Genomic DNA, 20,014 nt, shown 5'->3' with positions numbered 1-20,014 from the left:
TCATTTGAAACCAAGATTATTAAATATCAATCACTTAATAGCATTTATTGTGTGTACCCTTTGCAGAGTACTATACAAATCGCTTGGCAGAATGTAATAGAGGAAGAAAACAAAATCCCTGCCCACAAGGAGCTTACAATCTAACAGGTTAAATAGGAAAAACATAATTTTCAGATATGAGGAAGAGTTGCTCAATCAAATTTGTGAATCAATATGTACAATAGTATGACAAGAAGTTGTAAGTGCTGAAGTCCTGAGGCCCTGCAAAACTGCTGAGATGATAGGGAGGATATATGTATATTAATGTCCATCTCTCACTCTAGACTGTAAGCTCATGAAGGCAGGGAACATGTCTACCAACTCTGTTGTATTGTACTCTCTCAAGTGCTAAGTATGGTGCTCTGCACACAGTAAGCACTAAATAAATAATATTGATGATGATAATGATGACTTATAGGGTAAAGTAAAATTAATTATGGGAAGCCTCTTGGTAGAGGTGGGATTTCAGAAGGGCTGTAAAGAAGAGTTGAGGTCTGGCAGATATGAATAATAGTAAGAATAATCGTGGTATTTGTTAAATGCTACTATGTGGCAGGCACTGTACTAAGCACTGTGGTGGATACAAGCAAATTAGGTTGGACACAGTCCCTGTCCCACCTGGGGTTCACAGTCTTAATCCCCATTTTACAGGTGAGGTGACTAAGGCACAGAAAAGTTAAGTGATTTGCCCAAGGACTCACAGCAGACAAGTAGCAGAGCTGGGATTGGAACTCAGGTCTTTTTGATTCTCAGGCTCATGCTGTATCCATTAGGCCACAGAGGGGAAGGAAGTTCAAAGCAGGAGGAAGGGTGTGATCTGAGAGTAGGGTCAGAAGTATGAAGATGAGGCACTGTGGGAAAGTGGATTTTGCAAAAATGGGGAGTGCGAGTTGGGTTTAGTAGAAAGTTGTGGAATGGTAAGAGGGAAAGTGCTGATAAAGTGCCTATCCCCGCTCAACTGCTTGTCAGCTGTGTGACTTTGGGCAAGCACTTAACTTCTCTGTGCCTCGGTTACCTCATCTGTAAAATGGGCATTGACTGTGAGCCCCACGTGGGACAACCTGAGCACCTTGTACCCTCCCCAGCGCTTAGAACAGTGCTTTGCACATAGTAAATGCTTAACAAATGCCATCATTATTATTACTAAATCCAATGGACAAATATTTATGTTTAATATGAAGATGAATGGCAGGTGTTTGAGGAATGGAGAGCTGTTTTAGAAAGGCAAGTCAAACAGCAGAGTGAAGAAGATGGATTGAAGAAGGAAGAGGCTGGAGGCAGGGAAGTCAGTGAGGAGGCTGTTACAGTACTCAATCTGGGATGTGATGAGTTCTTGACCCAGAGTGGCAGATGGGAGAAATGTTGAGGAGGCAAAACCAACAACATTTAGCAGCAGAATGAAGGTGAGAACAAGGGATGAAGGATAATGCTGAGGTTGCAGGCTTCAAAAACTGGAAGGTTGGTGATGTTGCTGATTGAAATAAGAAAGAGAAGTGGAGAAGAGTAATTTGGGACAAGGGGGTAGTGAGTAGAGTTTTTTACCTATTCAGCTTGAGGTGCTGCCAAGCCATCTTTATGGAGATTCCTGGCTGGCCAAAGAAAATGCAATATTTACAACTAGATCGGTTAAAAGAATTAATAAACAAATATACATGAGTACCTTGGGAGTAGAGAAATTAATTCGTTCATTCATTCATTCAATCATATTTATTGAGTGCTTACTGTGTGCAAGCTCTTGTACTAAGAGCTTGGGAGAGTACACTATAATTACAAATATGTACATAAGTGCTGTGGGGCCACAGCGGGGATGCATAAAGAGAGCAAGTCAGGGTGACGCAGAAGGGAGTGGGAGAATAGGAAAGAAAGGCTGATTCAGGGAGGGCCTCTTGGAGGAGCTGTGCCTTCAGCAAGGTTTTGAAGATGGGGAGAGTAATTGTCTGTCAGATTTAAGGAGGGAGGGCATTTCAGACCAAAGGCAGGGTGTGGATGAGGGGTTGGCAGCAAGATAGATGAGACCAAGATACATTGAGAAAGTTGGCATTAGAGGCTGGGTTGTAGTAGGAGAGTAGTGAGGTGAGATAGGAAGGGGCAAGGTGATTCAGTGCTTTAAAGCCAAAGGTTAGGAGTTTTTGTTTGATGAGGAAGTGGATGGGCTACCACTGGAGGTTCTTGAGGAATGGGGAAACATGGTCTGAAAGTTCTAATCCCGGCTCTGCCACTTGTCTGCTGTGTGACCTTGGTCAAGTCACTTCACTTCTCTGTGCTTGTTACCTCATCAGTAAAATGGAGATTAAGACTCTGAGCCCTACGTGGGACAACCTGATTACCTTGTATCTACACCAGCGCTTAGAATAGTGCTTGGCACAGAGTAAGCACCTAAATACCATACTTATTATTATAATGAGCAGTGGGCTCAAGAGAAGGGATTCATAGTATGGGGAAAACTTGGGCATTTTTAAAATCAGTGGAAGGGTGCTATCAGAGAATAAGTGAGCTTTCGAAGGTGGTGGTTAAGGAAAGAAGAAGGATGGGAGCAAGATTTTCTAGAAAGTGAAAAGAAATGGGGTCAGAAGTCCAATCAGAGGGAGAAAAAGAGTGACGTGTTGGAAAGATATTGTGGCAACTTTGAGGAGCTGGTACCTGAGGGTTTCAGTTTTGCTAACAAAGAAATTGACAAAGTCATCCGGGCAAGAAGGGTGGAGGTGAGTGCACTAGGCATTTAAGAAGAATGTTAAAGGTCTTGAATAATTGGCAGGGGGGAATGGGCATGGGAGTTGATGAAGGAGGAGAAATAATGTTGCTGAGGTGAAGAAATGGCAGAGTTATAACTATCTAGGGTGAATTTGAAGTGGCTGACTGTTGCCTGCATTTCCACCAGGAGTACTCAGGAAAACTAAAAATTAAACTTCAAAAAAGAGTGCAGTTTAGTTAGTTGGGTGAGCAAAATTTCAACAGTCCAAAATCAATTTTTGGTGAGTAGGCTAACCATGAAAGGGGCACTAAGATTTTGGACTGCTAGGGTAGAGAAGCAGTGTGGCCTGGTGGAAAGAGCATAGGCCTAGGAATCAGAGGACCCAGGTTCTAATCCCAGGTATGCCACTTGTCTGTTGTGTGACTTTGAGCCTCAGCTCCCTCATCTGCCAAATGAGGATTCAGGACCAGTTCTCTCTCCTACTTCGACTTTGAGCCTCATGTGGGATCTGATTATCTTGTATCAACCCCAGCTCTAAGTACTTAATCTCTTAACAGAAACCTTAACAATTAGGGTAGCCAGTTCAAGATTCTGAGCAGAGTAGGACACCATCGGAAGCCCCCACTTTCTCACTGTGTGCAGAGAATGTGTCTACTTTTGTATTGCACTATTCCAAGCTTTTAATACAGTGCTCTGCACACAGTAAGGACTGAATAAATACCATTGACTGACTGAATGTTTGAATGTTAAACACTGGGAATGAGCTATCTCGCCCAGAAAAAAAGAGCCACATCCTTTTTTTTGTGGGGCTGGCATCGGGATTGGAGGAACCCATTTTCTTTTTCTGAAGTTTTCATATGCTAGGCAATGTCCTTTAGGCTTGAAACATCTCCTGGAGAAATTATAAAATACAAGAGCCAACATTGAGGTAGAATTTATTCAAAATGCTCTTTCTCTGGCTCAAGAGCATTAATTAACTAGCCAATACTATCCCAAGAGCTCCATTGGCATATTGATGAATGGTGATGATGGTATGCAAATAAGAGGTAAACAAAAAAAGAATGTTAATTTCAACCTCCATTAGATACCCTTGTTGGGGGGAGGGGAAATCAATGACTGACAAATGGAAAATGACAAAATCAGTAAGAAGGGACTTTTATTCTCAATTTCAATGCCTTGGCACACAATGGAGTCTAACAAAGAAATATAAACCTACAAAAAGCACACTTGACTAGGTCTATTTAAAAGGCCCTATCCAAGACTACGATTATATAGCATGCACTGCTTATTTTCAGTGATCAGAAGCAATGTAATAGCTTATTTGCTTTCAAATAGGTATTTTTGTCTTCTGAGAGGTATTTACTTAGTGGAAGGAAGGCTTGGGCCCAACCTGAGATTTCGATAGTTATGCCTATGCACTCTGCAAGACTATCCTGTGTCCTTCAGCAGTTTTGAAACTCAATCTATCAATGGTATTTACTGAACACTCTTTTTGTAGAGTACTGTACTAAATGCTTGGGTGAGTACAATATATTTGGCTTCAAGTCATTGAGACATCAAGCTGTCGGAGGGGTATGACTTGATGATAATAGCTCTATGCTTCCTTCACAGGCCTTGCTTTGGGGCCCAATAGAGCACTGCTGTTTTCTCTCTCTGAATTTGCCTGTATTTTTGATTGCCACAGTCATTCTATTCAGATTGCTAAATTTTAAGCAGTTAGTTCTGTTAGTTTCTCAACCTCGACTATATTTACCATGATCTTGGAAGCAAGTTAATCAATCTGGACACTGTCCCTGTCCCACTTGGGGCTCACAGTCTAAGAGGGGGGTAGAACTGGCATTAAAGCCTCATTTTACAGATGAGGAAACTGAGACATACAGACATCAAGTGACTTGCCCAAGGTCACACAGCAGACAATGGTAAAGTGAGGATTAGAACCCAGGCCCTCTGATTCCTAGGCCAATGCTCTTCCCACTAGGCCACATTGCTTCCCTGTCACAATATATACTTTGCCCAAGAAATATCAGTCTTCACTGGGCAAACATCTCACAGAATACCTACCACCTTTACTTGAGCCAAACATCTGTTAGTGGAAATCCAGCTTGCCCAATAAGTGGAACAAAAGATGGAAGGAGGAATATATTTGAAAAATAAGTACCGTACGTAATTGTTACCAGCTAACCATCAGGAAAAGTGACACATTTAGAGAAGAAACTTTTAGCGAGAGGCAGAATTGAAACAGCATCTGACACAGCAAATAGCCAATGGATCAGCACCACAAAGGAAGATCTTATTTTACGAGCAAAAGATGGAAGGTGAGCATTGGTCTTTTTCAGCCACTCCCACACACACACAAAAAAAATCTCACCTTGAGTAGTGTCATCTTTAAACAAACAGCAGTTCCCTGCACATCTGATAAGCAGTTCATTGTATGATTAATGGTGGTGAATTTATTTTGTGTTCCAAATGAGTGCAAATTATATTTTCATTTTACTTTAGCTATTTCATCTGATCTGTCCTCTATAGACTACTGGGGTCAAGAAACACATTTCTGAAACACTGCCATACATTTGTCTCCATAACTTCTAAAATAAGCTACACATACCCTGTTATTTCACTGACCTTGAATAGTTACTTTTTAAGACTTTCTGAGCTAGATTCTCTCCATGCATGGAGTGTGTTAGATGCTTTGATGAGCTGCTCTAAATCCTTCAAGACACCAGGATAGCAATTAAGAAGAATTTTGACTTTCAGGTACTTGACAGAGAATTCTATTCTTCACATGACGCAGGTCTCGTCAATGCAGATACATAAGAGTGCGTACAACAGTTGTATCCTAAACTATAGCAGCCATCTGTGTGATCCTCCAGTGCCTTTGCTCTACACAATCCTGCATAATCCAACTTCCCTCCTCCTTTCAAGTGGAGAAGCAGATGCATTGTTACTCTTCAGATTAACACAAATGAGTTTCCTCCCATCCTCATGCCTTGAGAGGTGTTTCCCAGGACTGCCAAACATAAGCCATTGGGAGAATTGTGCTCTTTCACTAGATGCTTCCAGTTCATAGGTTACGACCTGAATATCAGTTCATTCAGGTGTAATTATTGAGCACTTACTGTGTGCAGAGCATTGTACTAAGTGCTTGGAATGGGACAATTCAACAATAAATAGACACATTCTCAATTCAGCCCTTTTCTTGATGCACTGACTCTTTTAGGATAGGAGGATACCAAGAACAGCTTCAGAAATTTGGCCAACCTGAGACAAGCAAAAATTTGCCCTATCCCTTGCCATTCAACATGATGCCATTACACTTTGCTGCACTCTCAGCACTGTTACATACTCCCCATTTTGCAGAACTCCAAAGATTTAAACAAAAGGCAGAAGGAGGAACATGGTTGAAAAATAATTATTGTGCAAAATTGTTACCAGCTAACCATTAGGAAAAGAATGACACATTTAGAGAAGAAACTTTTCTTGAGGCAGAATTGAAACAACATCTGGCATGTTGTATGGCTGGTATCTGGTATGGCTGAAGCTAGAGTGTTTTTCTGTTGGGAATCTGGACCCCTGGCCCTTGTTTCAGAGCCAAAGTGTTCTCCATACAGGTCCTTGCTAACATAAGTGTCTCTTCCAATGGGGAGACTGAGTCTGGGCAAGTTCTTTTCCTATCTATGCAGCTGCCTGGCAAATGCCTTCTCTAATCATTCTCCTGGAAGTGGATATCTTTCTTGTGTACCATCACTGGTCCTGAGGGGTATTATTCATCAATCAACCAACCAATCGATGGCATTTTGGTTCAGTGGAAAGAGCACGGGCTTTGGAGTCAGGGCTCATGAGTTCAAATCCCAGCTCTGCCACTTGTCGGCTGTGTGACTGTGGGCAAGTCACTTAACTTCTCTGTGCCTCAGTTCCCTCATCTGTAAAATGGGGATTAAGACTGTGAGCCCCACGTGGGACAACCTGATTCCCCTGTGCCTACCCCAGAGCTTAGAACAGTGCTCTGCACATAGTAAGCGCTTAACAAATACCAACATTATTATTTATTGAGTTCTTATTGTGTGCAGACCTCTTTACAAAGTGTTAGGAATTCAGTATTATTTTATATGTTAGGTTATTTGTTTTGTGTTATAACAAGCATCATTATTATTCCCCTCTCAGGGTCACACCTGGAGAGTTTCCAGTACTCTACCAGGCTCAACTAGGGGAGGGAGAGTCAAGTAGGGGAATGGCAGCTCCCACTGAAAGCTTTCCCACAAAAACCACCACTGATGATGCTGCTCCCCAGTAATTTATGGGGAATCTAACATAATAAAAATACCATTTGTTTGCTATTTAATTCTCAGACTTATTTTAATCATTTTTAGATGGATTCAGGGGAAATGAAGAAACATTATCGAAGTTCAGTAAAGTTTCAGGTAACGTGCATGTTTTTTCCAGAATTGCTCACTTGAGTAGCTTACTACCCTTTCCAGGGTGAATGATGAATAGGCACTTCTCCAGGATGTTGTCTGTTCAGAGAGTCATCAAAGCTAGGAGCTCAATGACTGGATGCTACCAAGACTGGTTTAATGAAAATGAGTTAGGGATTAATGCAGCAATACAGCTGAATGTTGGGAAATGCCTGAGGGGCACAGACCAGTCTCATGGACTGCAGTCAAGAAAAGGTGGCTTATTTCAACCAGTTGTTTCCCGAGCTGAAAATAATGAGATACAATCCTTGCATGTAAATGTGACTGAAGACTGCACATAAAAATAGATCTTTACCAAACTAAAGGGGCTGGTCCCATTCAGATCTCATCTGTTTTCAAGCTTGCTTCTTGGAATCTCAACTTCTATAAAGTCTTTGGATGTGGAAAGTACCTTCTTTCCTGACTGCTGCCCCTTACATAGGCCTGCCTGCTACATTGATTTCCTAATTATCCACTGCTATCTCAGTATGTTTGAGACTATGTTTCACTATACTTATAAATAATTTATTCCACCCTCCTGGATTGTATGGTCCATGTTTCAGTCCAGAATATGGCCACTGCTTTAGTATTTTGTTGTCATTCATTCTCCCCAGCAGTGGCTTCATCTTCAAAAACAAATGACTCTATGGTGGTGACGAGTTGGCTGGAGATAGATTCAAAATTTTCACATCTCTCTAATTACTGCAAATGTTGTTAAATGTGTATGAACTCTTAATTCAGAGATGATTGTTATCTAAACCACTCTAGTTTAAATTCATTTTAAAAAGTCATTAAGAAATAAATCTGGGTAATCTTCAAATTGGATAGTCAATTCCCAAATAAATTCCATGTGAGCAGAGAATGTGTCTACCAAATCTGTTTTACTGCACTCTCCACAGCACTTAGTATAGTGCTCTGCACATAGTAACTGGTCAATTAAAACAATTGATTTATTGATTGAATAAGATCCAACTGTGAAATGAAAATATAACCCAAAAGTAAAATATCAGAGCCTCGTGGGTCTGAGGGGGTCCCTCAGGGACCTCAAATTGGATTTCATATTTGTTAGCCAACATTCTTAAAATACCAAGTATACCCCATGATGCAGCCATGAAGTGTTCCTTGGAAATGTGGCTGAATTTTGAACAGCTTTACTGTGCAACATGCTTTTCCCATTACTTGCTGTAGCTTGGGAATATGTTCCAAAACCTCTGTAAAAATAATATGACATTCCTTTATGTGCTATATACTGTTACATAAATCATTACTAAGCTACCATTTAATCTTTGTTAAAATAATCCAAAGCAAAACATGACAACTTTAAAGGAGGAGTTATAATATGATTCGGAATCTTTACAGGAGGCTGCAACTAAGTAATATTAAACAACAGCCTTCTTGTTTGCACAAAATGCCTTAAAGCAGACCAACTCCTTATGATCACTTCTTCATACCTTTGAACTCCTTTCTTTCTCTGTTATCTTCTTCAGTCATTTTTTATGAAGTTTAGCTGGAGGTGGGAAGACCATCACTTCATCATCTGTTTTGACATCTAGAAGTAATGTGTTGGGTTTTGGAGGTGTAGAACAATAATGGCCATATCCCCAGGTTGTGAGATTTGAGGGGAGGCCTTAGCCTGGGTTAAGGCATTAAACCATAATATCTGTAGCTATTTGTCTTAAGAATCAAGGAGAAACTGTAACCTAGGGCATGCCTGCACTGATAAAATGTACTTTCAATACATGTTATGTCATAGGTTAAAGACCTATGATGATTCAACCCCATAGTTTTTTGGTCAGCCAATTCCCACTGCATGAAGGGCCTAAAAAGTAGAAAATCCCTGAGTTTTTGATGCACAATATGTTTGTGTGAGCAGTACATGATACAAAGAGGGGTTCTTGTTTTCACAGTGATAAATGCAACTTGTCAGTGACTCAGAAAATTGCACTGAGAAATACTGGGAGGAAGACTCCTTAGACAGTAGGAAACTGCCCAGTGAATACTAAATCCACTTAGAAACATAAAAGCATATGAATCCATGATACTGAACTGTTTTACCAACCAAACTGTGTTCTTCCAACAGCTTGATCTGGCATCAGTAATACCATTCGATGCTCTTTATCTCTTCTTTGGATTTAACCCAATGTTTAGAGCAAATAGGCTATTAAAGGTAAGGCAGCCAATGGTACATTGTTATTTCTCTTTCCCTATGTGAAAATATTTTGGAACACTTTAGAGATGTAATTAGAAATTCTAATTCAACTCGTTGCTCTCTAAATGGTCACCTACCTCCAGCTCTCCATGAAAGTCAAGAAAAAGTCAAAGAAAAACTATATTGGTTCCACTGATGTGATTACATTTCCTCCCATGGTGTTTATTCTTCATCTTGGATGGCATTTTAGTATTCCAGGTTAGAATGCTTTCCAAATGTCCAACTACAGTCATTAATATTTGACCCTTTTTAAGGCATAATTGGTTATGTTTGTTCTCTCCTATTGGCCTGTTTAAAGAAAAGATTAATTCCTTTTGCATTTGACTGTATAATGGCTAAAAGAGGAGGTCCCAAGAAATAAATAATTTAATTAAATGATAACCCTATGCAGACCCTTAAAAGGAAATAGTGGCTGTGGCCACACGGCTTTGGATTATTAATAGCACCTTTTTCCTGATGAAGCCAAAGCTTGGTGCAAAAATGAGCTCATTAACCCTCCTGCCATCCCTGGGAGATTGTGAAACATTGAAAAGCCGCCTAGAGGCACTGAGAAACTCCAAAGTGCCCATCAATCATCATTCAGGGGCGGGAGCTATGGCCTGAGTAAGTTTGTATGGCATTCCTACCATTCAATGCTTCCAGCTCAGGGACCTTCCTCACCACATTCCCAAATTCATGGGCCTTGGAATAATAATAAATAATTGTGGTATTTACTAAGCACTTCCTATTTTCTAAAGGCTGGGTTAGGCACAAGATTTTCAGATCAGACCCAGTCCCTGTCCCACATAGAACTCACAATCTATCCTAGCACCATTTTACAGTTGAGAAAACTGAGGCCCAGAGATGTTCCATCACCTGCCCAAAGTCAAACAGCAGACTTAGTGGATAGAGCACTAGGAGTCAGAAGGACATGGGTTCTAATCCCAACTCCTCCACTTGACTGCTGTTTGCCTTGGGCAAGTCACTTCACTTCTCTGTGCCTCAGTTACCCCATCTGGAAAATGGAGATTAAGACTGTGAGCCCCATGCAGGACAGGGACTGTGTCCAATCTGACAACCTTTTATCTACCCCAGTGCTTATTTTATGCCTGGAACATAGTAAGCACTTTACAAATGCTATTCAAAAACAACAAAAACCAACAAAACAATAAAAACCCAAGTCTCCTGATTACTCATCCAGTTCTCTTCTCACTAGGCATCACTGCTTTCTTGTGCTGTTCTAGGAAAACTGAGGCATTAGGTAGCTACAGGTTGGCTGGGTGGTAAGGCTTAGTTTACATCATCAGTAAGGTGCAGTCCTATTTTAATAGTAGTAGTCCTAGTAGTGGTAGTAGTAGCAGTAGTAGTATTTATTGAGTGTCCTCTTGGGGCAAAACAACCCTATTAAACACTTGGGCCCGAAACTTCCCTCTCTAAGGTCACCAATGACCTCCTTCTTGCCAAATCCATTGGCTCCTACTTTATCCTAATCCTCCTCGACCGCTCAGCTGCCTCTGACACTGTCAACCATCCCCTTCTCCTCAACACATTATCCAACCTTGGCTTCACGGATTCCGTCCTCTCCTGGTTCTCCTCTTATCTCTCTGGCCGTTCATTCTTAGTCTCCTTCGCGGGCTCCTCCTCCCGCTCCCATCCTCTAACTGTAGGGGTTCCTCTGGGGTCAGTTCTTGGTCCCCTTCTGTTCTCCATCTATACTTACTCCCTTGGTGAACTCATTCGCTCCCACGGCTTCAACTATCATCTCTATGCAGATGATACCCAAATCTACATCTCCTCCCCGTTCTCTCTCCCTCCCTCCAGGCTCATATCTCTTCCTTCCTTCAGGACATCTCCACCTGGATGTCCGCCTGCCACCTAAAACTCAACATGTCTAAGTCTGGACTCCTTATCTTCCCTCCCAAACCCTGTCCTCTTCCTGACTTTCCCATCACTGTGGACAACACTACCATCCTTCCTGTCTCACAAGCCCGCAACCTTGGTGGCATCCTTGACTCCGCTCTCTCATTCACCCCACACTTCCAATCCATCACCAAAACCTGCCGGTCTCATCTTCACAACATCTCCAAGATCCACTCTTTTGTCTCCATCCAAACCGGGACCTTGTTAGTACAATCATACATCATAGCCCAACTGGATTACTGCATCAGGATCCTTTCTGATCTCCCATCCTCCTGTCCCTCCCCATTTCAGTCTATACTTCACTCTGCTTCCTGGATTATCTTTCTACAGAAACGCTCTGGGCATGTCACCCCGCTCCTCAAAAGTCTCCATTGGTTGCCTATCAACCTTTGTATGAAGCAAAAACTCCTCACTATTGGCTTCAAAACTCTCCATCACCTTGCCCCCTCCTACCTCACCTCCCTTCTCTCCTACAGCCCACCCCTTTACACTCCACTATGCCGCTAACCTCCTCATGATGCCTCGTTCTCACCTGTCCCACTGTCGACCCTTGGCCCATATCCTGTGTCTGGCCTGGAATGCCCTTCCTCCTCTCATCTGCCAAACTAACTCTCCAACTATCCCCCCTTCAAAGCCCTAGTGAGAGCTGTCCTCCTCCAGGAGGCCTTCCCAGCCTGAGCCCCCCTTTTCCTCTGCTCATCCTCCCCTCCCCATCGCCCCTACTCCCTCCCTCTGCTCTACCCCCGCCCTACCCCACAGCACTTGTGTATGCATGTACATATTTATTATTCTATTAATTTTATTAATGATGTGTATATATCCATAATTCTATTTATTTATTTTGATGCTACTGATGCCTACTTGGTGTTCTTTTTGTCTGTCTCCCCCTTCCCCCTTGTGAGCCCGTTGTTGGTTAGGGATTGTCTCTATCTGTTGCCGAATTATACTTTCCAAGCACTTAATACGGTGCTCTGCACATAGTAAGTGCTCAGTAAATACTATTGAAAGAATGAATAAGTGAAAAGAACAAAACAAGCAGGGGCACATTCCTGTGCAAAAGAAGTCTATTCTCTAATGGGATGAGAAAAATAGTGTAGTGGATGGAGCACGGGCATGGGAGTCATAAAGTCATGGGTTCAAATTCTGGCTCTGCCTCTTGTCTGTTACTTGACGTTGAGCAAGTCACTTCACTTCTCTGTGCCTCAGTTACCTCATCTGTAAAATGGGGATAAAGACTGGGAGCCCCATATGGGATAGGGATTGTGTCCAACCAATTTGCTTGTATCCATCCCAGTACTTAGTATAGCGGCTCGCACATATTAAGCGCTTAACAAATACCATAATCATAATTATTATCATCACAGACCAATCAAAAATATTGAAAGTACAATTGAAGTAATGTATACAGTTAAGTGCTGAGGATGAGTATAGATAGATACACAAGATAAACTTGAGGAGACTCTCCCCTTTCCCGCTCCTCAGGCAGCCCCAAAACAAAGGTTCCTGGGCTCCACCTCATCTGGATGTGTAATATCAGGGAGACTGGGGCCCAGGGAACTATAATGTGAAGCTATGGGAGAAAGCTAGAAGGAGGGACAGGACAGGCTGGGGTTGCAAACCCATGATGCAAGGCATCATTTATTCCAGAATGTGCAGGTCATCGAGCAATTCCAAATCCAAAAGTGCATGGTCATTTTGTCACAGCCAAGGGTGCCATTTTAGGGAGCATCCCTCTGAGTACCAGATTAGGAGAAATAGCATGGCATAGTGGATAGAGCACGGGCCTGGGAGTAAGAAGGTCATGGGTTTTAAACCCGTCTTCGCAATTTATCTGCTGTATGACCTTGACCAAGTCACTTCACCTCTCTGGGCCTCAGTTACCTCATCTGTAAAGTGGGGATTGAGATTGTGAGATTGAGTAGTACAGAGACTTTTTCCAATCCAATTTGCTTGTATCCACCCCAGGGTTAGTAAAGTGCCTGGCACATAACAAGCACTTAACAAATGCCATTATGATTATGATTATTAATAATTCATTCATTCATTCATTCAATAGTATTTATTGAGCGCTTACTATGTGCAGAGCACTGTACTGAGCGCTTGGGATGAACAAGTCGGCAACAGATAGAGACAGTCCCTGCCGTTTGACGGGCTTACAGTCTAATCGGGGGAGACAGTCTAATCGGGGGAGACAGTCTAATCGGGGGAATAATAATAACTATAAAAGAAATTGAGGACTGCAGAGGCTCAGAAAATGGTACAGTCATTGCCAAATAATGGAAATGGGAGTTAAAGTCCAAAAACCCTTCTTTAAACACACATCCTAGAGTATCCCAAATTTCAATCACCTTTTTCCAGGAATTGAAATTTTTTTCATGTTTTCTCAATGCCCATATTCTGCAAATATTCTGAAGCAAAAATATTTCCTAAATCTTCAGAGTTATCTATCTAGTTGATGATAATGATGATGGTATTTGTTAAGCCACTTACTATGTGCCAAGCTCTGTTCTAAGCGCTGGGGTAGATACAAGGTTATCAGATTGTCCCATGTGGACCTCACAGACTTAATCCCCATTTTACAGGTGAGGTAACTGAGGCACAGGAAGTTAAGTGGCTTCCCCAGAGTCACACAACTGACAACTGGTGGAGGAGCGATTAGAACTCACCACCTCTGAATCCCAGGCCCGGGCTCTTGCCACTAAGTCATGCTGCTTAGAATTATTTTCAGAGGCATTCTTTTCACATCCATAAAATTAAAATCATGGCTTTTTTGTCTGCTTTATATTTCCTGTTGTTTTTGCTGTTGTTTTTGTTGCAGTGGTTTGATTATTTTTAGACCATTGGAAAATGTGGAAACAGGAAATATTCTAAGTTGATCACCAGTTATTTGAGCTATTTCAAAAGCAAAATCCAAATAATACTGTTGGAAAAGACAGTTTCTTGAAGAGTGCTCCCAGATCTCCCATCCAATAGGATTAATCAATCAATCAATCAGTGGTATTTATTGAGTGCTTACTGTGTACAGAGCTCTTTTACTAAGTGATTAGGAGACCACAGTATAACAGAATTGGTAGACTTGTTCCCCATCATAATAGTTTTAACATTCTAAATCATGGGTGTTTTCCCCACAAGAGAATAGACCTTTGATCTAGGTTTCTGAGTCACTCCCCCTACATAAATCCATGGAAATTTCCATTATTGGCTGTTACTGTCATCATCAATTAATATTTACTGAGAGCCCCTAGGTGCAACCATTTTCTCAGCACACATCAGATTGTCGCTGTGCATAGCAACACACCCAAAGGAGAGAGATGCTGGGAAGACAAAAATCATTATTATTTGCCTAAACTCTCCTAAAACAAACCAAAACTGAAATAGAAGCAGTACACTAGTCTAAGGACTCTGTGCTAATATCAAGGACCACAGTGATCAGTGGGGTGGAAAAGAGAAGAATGATTCCTGAAGAGTCACCTAGGGGGCTTTGGGGCAGGAGACAGAGATAGGAGGCCCAGTAGGAAGCCCAGGTTTTAGGGTTCTCCCTGACTCCCTGCAACGCTTTATGTCCCCCAAATCCCCTCTGCTTCCTTGAGCCTCCTCAGGGCCACCCACTCATGGCCCTGCTTGCTAATCCTTAGAGGAGCCAGCAGCATGGATGTTGATTCATCAGAAATTCCTTAAAGCAGGTGAACAAGTAATACGGAACCCCCCACCTCCTTACTGAATTCACCGAATGAATGGGCAGATGGTACATTAGCATAGCTATACATCCCAAAATAATGCTCTCGAGCTGATGGGTTAGGTGGGGATGTCCAAAATGCCCCGAAAATGGGGATGACGGGGATGAACGGCGTGGGGAGACTGCCCCAGTCAGCTGGCATCGAGCCTACTCTGGGCTGCTTGTGGTGGCCCTCGCTCTCCTTGCAACTGTAGCCTCTTGCTGGGCTTGGGGAGGAGGGGAGGGCAGCCCCACCCCTCCACAGTGTCCTGCATGCTGATAGATCATAAATGTACTGAACTGCTGGATTCTTCCTGCTGCTTCTCATTTCAGCAGCATGGGCTAGTGGATAGAACACGGGGCTGAGAGTCAGAAAGTCATGCATTCTAATCCCAGCTCAGCCACTTGTCTTCTGCGTGATCTTGGTCAAATCACTTCAGTTCTCTGGGCCTCAGTTACCTCATCTCTAAAATGAGGAATGAGACTGTGGGCCTCATGTGGGACAGGAACTATGTCCAATCCTAGCTGCTTGTAACCACCACAGAACTTAGAACAATGCCTGGCACAAGAACAGTGCTTTGCACATAGTAAGCATGTAACAAATACCATCATTATTATTTTCTCCTTTGTTAGGAAAGCACTGCTGTGATTTCAGGGTTTTACCTGGCACACTCACTCTCCCTCTGACTTTCACAGAGAAATAGACCCAAGAACCTGATGCAGCAAGAGCAAGGGAGAAGAGAAACAATCCTTCCTGGTGCCACTGTCCTCACTGGCTTCCAGAGCTCATGTTTCAGGGCTGCGGGGCCCCTCCTTGCTGAATGAAGCTCAAACTCTATGTAGCTAATGGTGGTTTGCATTGGGAAGCAGCGTGGCTCAGTGGAAAGAGCACGGGCTTTGGAGTCAGGGCTCATGAGTTCGAATCCCAGCTCTGCCACTTGTCAGCTGTGTGACTGTGGGCAAGTCACTTAACTTCTCTGGGCCTCAGTTCCCTCATCTGTAAAATGGGGATTAAGACTGTGAGCCCCATGTGGGACAACCTGATTCCCCTGTGTCTACCCCAGCGCTTAGAACAATGCTCTGCACAAAGTAAGCGCTTAACAAATACCAACATAATAATAGTTTGCAGGGGCAGGGGTAGTTTCTGGCCCCACTTGCTGTGGCTGCTGATGCTGCACTGCTTCTTGCTACCCTCTAGACTGTAAACTCATTGTGGGCAGGGAATGTGTCTGTTTGTTGTTATATTGTACTCTCTTCAGTGCTTAGTACTGTGCTCTGCACACATTAACACTCAGTAAATATGACTGAATTAATGGTTAGGTTCTCAGATCATCAGGGAACCCAGCAAGAAACAGATCAGAACCAGCAAGAGCTGCTCCTGCCATTGCCCCTAATAATAATAATAATAATGGTATTTGTTAAGTGCTTACTATGTGCCAGGCACTGTAACTTAGTGTCAGAGTGCATACTAGGCTACTCCAGGTGATTTGTTCCCTAGTTAAATACCCATATTCAGTTCTCTTTTCTTTCTCCCTCCCTCTCTCTCTTTCTCTATTTCTCTCCATCTCTTATTTTTTACCTGTTAAAGACAAATTTAAAATCAAGTTCTTTCATAAAATGGACTCAGATTAAAACCCAGCCCTGAACAAGTCTGAGAAGCTTCATGGTCTAGTGGATAGAGCACAGGCCCGAAGTCAGAAAGACCTGGGTTCTAACCACAGCTGTGCCACTACTGTGTAACCTTCGGCAAGGCATTTCACTTCTCTGTGCCTCAGTTACGTAATTGGGAAAATGAGAATTAAGAGTATGAGCCCCTTGTGGGACATGGACAGTGTCCAACCTGATCAACTTGTACCTAACCCAGGGCTTAATAGAGCACCCGGGCTGGAGTAAGCACATAGCAAATACAAAAAAAAAGTCACAGACAGATAACAATTTTGGGTAATAATATTAACAATACAAATAATAATAATTGTGATATTTGTTAAGTGCTTTCTATGTATGCCAAGCATTGTACTAAATCCTGGGGTGTATGCCAGATAATCAGTTTATACATAGTTCCTTCCACATATGGCAGAGCCCCTATCCCAAATGCGTCTCACAGTCTTAATACCCATTTTACAGATGAGGGAACTGAAACCCAGAGATGTTTAGAGACTTGCCCAAGGTCACACAGCAGACAAGCGGCAGAGCAGAGATTAGAACCCACATCTTCTGACTCCCAAGCCTGTGCTCTTGCCACTAGGCTACACTACTTCTCCATAGATGACTGGCAAGAAATTTGCAGGTACCTAGCTGTTGATACAATTTTCAAGCCAGTTGCATACCTCTATATAATCGGGCACCTTAAAGGGTGTGTTTATTCGTGCTTATTTTCTAACATCATTTCATATTTATAGCCACAGGGTAAGAATCAAATGGAGAGAAGTTTTAGAATTCAGGAGTCAGATCGCAGGTAGTGGTGGAAGAAAACCACTGTGGAGCATAATCATGTCAAACATTTAAACCAAATGTTTAAGAAGACATGCTAATGAAAAATCCATTGTTTTTGAAGCATGTAACAAGAAAAGCAAATTCCATTTGAAATTTAAGGATCTGTATATACAACTACACATGGTTGGATTTCATTTTGTTTCCTTTCTCTTCAGTATAACACATTTTTTGAATTCAACGATCGCCTAGAAGCCATAATGGATAAAGCCTATATCTACAGGTAAAATACAGTGTAACTGAGATTCTTGAGAAAATAATAGAGTGATCCACCCTATCAGACAGGCTCCCCAAGACAAGCAAAAAGATGTTGGAGGGATGGATGCGATGACATTGAGTTTGCCTCATTTTCCTTCATGGGCTAATTCATTTTTAAATGAAATGTAAGTCTAAAAGTGTCCCATCTGGGACTGTGCTGGGTTCTGAAGAGTTAACTGAGCTCACCTGCTGATTCAAAGATAACCCTTTTGCAAGATTATCCTGGTGGCTCTACCACCTCATGACAAACATAGCCTCAAATATATTCTGTCCCAGATTTGAAGGGGTCTTGAAAAATCAACATCAACAGTATTTATTGAGCACTACTGTGTACAGAGCACTGTATAAAGCTCTTGGGAGAGTGCAGTGCAACTGATTTGTAGACACATTCCCTGCACACAACAAAAGGGGTCTCTAGTCACCCTGAATAGTACCTGAGCACCTATGAGTACCCTACAGCTTTTTCTCAGGTCTCCAGGTAAACAATCAGGATTTCTGAGACACAGGATAATGTGTTCAGCACTTACTGTTGCCAACCATGATACTAAGTACTGAGGGAGATAGAAAATAATTTGATTAGATATACAGTCCTTGTCCCATACAGTCCCTGTCCCATAAGGGGCGCAAAGCTTATGGGAGAGGAAGGACAGAAATCAAAGCCCCATTTTACAGGTGAGGAAACTGAAGCACAGAGAAGTTAAGTGACTTGCTCAAGGTCACACAGCAGGTAAGTAGCAGAGCTGGAATTAGAACCTAGGTCTCCTGACTCCCAGGTATATGCTCTATCTACCCATCCATGAAATAGCAGTGACTCTAAGGATCACTCCTTTCAAGGAGGTGACTCCTGCCATCTGGAAGCAGGAAGAGTGTCAGCCTGAACCAAGGTTAGAGCCAGGAAATAGACAATGGCACCAAAGAAAGGAGCTCCATTGAAAACTCCACTAGAGAAAAAAATACCAGATATGCAAGTTTTAAATTCTAACACAAGTACTGAAACTGTGGAAATTGTGGTTCTTCACAGAGTCATTCGGACGACCGGATACCTTCTGTTTACTCTACACATTAATGCTTGTATCTATTACTGGGCTTCAGACTATGTAGGTATTGGCAGTTCCAAGTGGGTGTATAGCGGTGAAGGAAACAGGTAAGTCTATATTTAAGAGACAGACTTTAATTGGTTTTCTCAGCTTCTCTTCCTTTTTACTACTGTTTGGATAGCTAACTTTTAGCAGCTCTACTGCTGATTGTTAGTAATGAATGATGCTAATTATTTGGAAGGCAGGTGCATGAGTAATTAGCTCACTACTCTCAGTTTTATGGGTTTATGACTCAGCTATAACCACTAACTTAATTAAACATTTAGAAAGGAACAAGGGTCATAAATTAAACTCGCCAATTAAGCTTGCCTTTGCTCAAGGCATAGAGGCTCACTGGAAAAGATCTGTGAAGAAGAACAAGGACTAAGTAGTCTCTAGTAGGATGCCACTGGACTGTTAAAGAGAGATTTTTGCCTTACTGAAGCATAAGGATAGCAGACTTTCAAAGGCTCTGCTAGCTTTCCGCTCCAGTTAAGGACCACAGCCAGTCTATTTCAAGGCAGATCTCCAATAGGGAAGTGCTAGTATTGACATGCACTGTTCTGGGCAGTCCAGTAGTTGCAGAGAGGATGGCAATTATCAAGTGAAGTGCGAGTATTGACATGTGCTGAGCCCAGAAATTGCAGGGAGGATGGTAATTGTAGAGTGATGAAAGAAGGTAATCACCGGACAACATTAAGCAGTGTTTACTATGTGAGGATGTATTCTTCCCCATGCTATGATTCCATGTGATTCCCATAAGAACCTTAGGCCAGGAAGATGCCATTCTGGATTTTCCTCACCTTTCACTAAGAGTACAGAGGAAGGCTAAGAGCAGACACAGTTCCCAGCCACAGGAAAGATCTTAGCCCCTTCCACCAACCTGGCTGTAATATGTGGAAGGCTGTAAACTAGATGTGGTCAGGGAATGTCCCTGTTTATTGTTGTATTCTACTCTTATAAGATCGTAGTACAGTGCTTTGCACACAGTAAGCACTAAATAAATGCATTTGAATGAATGAATGCATAGATGGTCCTGTGTGGAGTGGTGAGGAGCCTCAGGTCTGCACCCAGGCCAGCTTGAATACTTGCTTGCACTACACATTTGAATATAAAATAATTTTTAATAGTATTTATTAAGTGCTCATTAGGTGCCAGGCACTGTACTAAGTGCTGGGGTAGATA

At 42.3% G+C, this 20,014-nt stretch overlaps 1 protein-coding gene across 1 annotated transcript in view; it reads left to right on the top strand.

Moving 5' to 3' along the window:
* CNGB3 (cyclic nucleotide gated channel subunit beta 3) overlaps positions 1 to 20,014 on the top strand; it is a 128,840-nt gene that overhangs the window by 60,937 nt on the left and 47,889 nt on the right. The window contains exons 7-10 of the mRNA XM_029062187.2: positions 7,099 to 7,149; positions 9,263 to 9,349; positions 17,654 to 17,718; positions 18,775 to 18,897. Coding sequence (XP_028918020.1) covers positions 7,099 to 7,149; positions 9,263 to 9,349; positions 17,654 to 17,718; positions 18,775 to 18,897 — 326 coding nt within the window. The remainder of the gene's footprint in view (positions 1 to 7,098; positions 7,150 to 9,262; positions 9,350 to 17,653; positions 17,719 to 18,774; positions 18,898 to 20,014) is intronic.

This window comes from Ornithorhynchus anatinus, chromosome 4 (genome assembly GCF_004115215.2).
Source record: "Ornithorhynchus anatinus isolate Pmale09 chromosome 4, mOrnAna1.pri.v4, whole genome shotgun sequence".
Taxonomy (NCBI): Eukaryota; Metazoa; Chordata; class Mammalia; order Monotremata; family Ornithorhynchidae; genus Ornithorhynchus; species Ornithorhynchus anatinus.
This window is presented reverse-complemented; position numbering and strand designations above follow the sequence as displayed.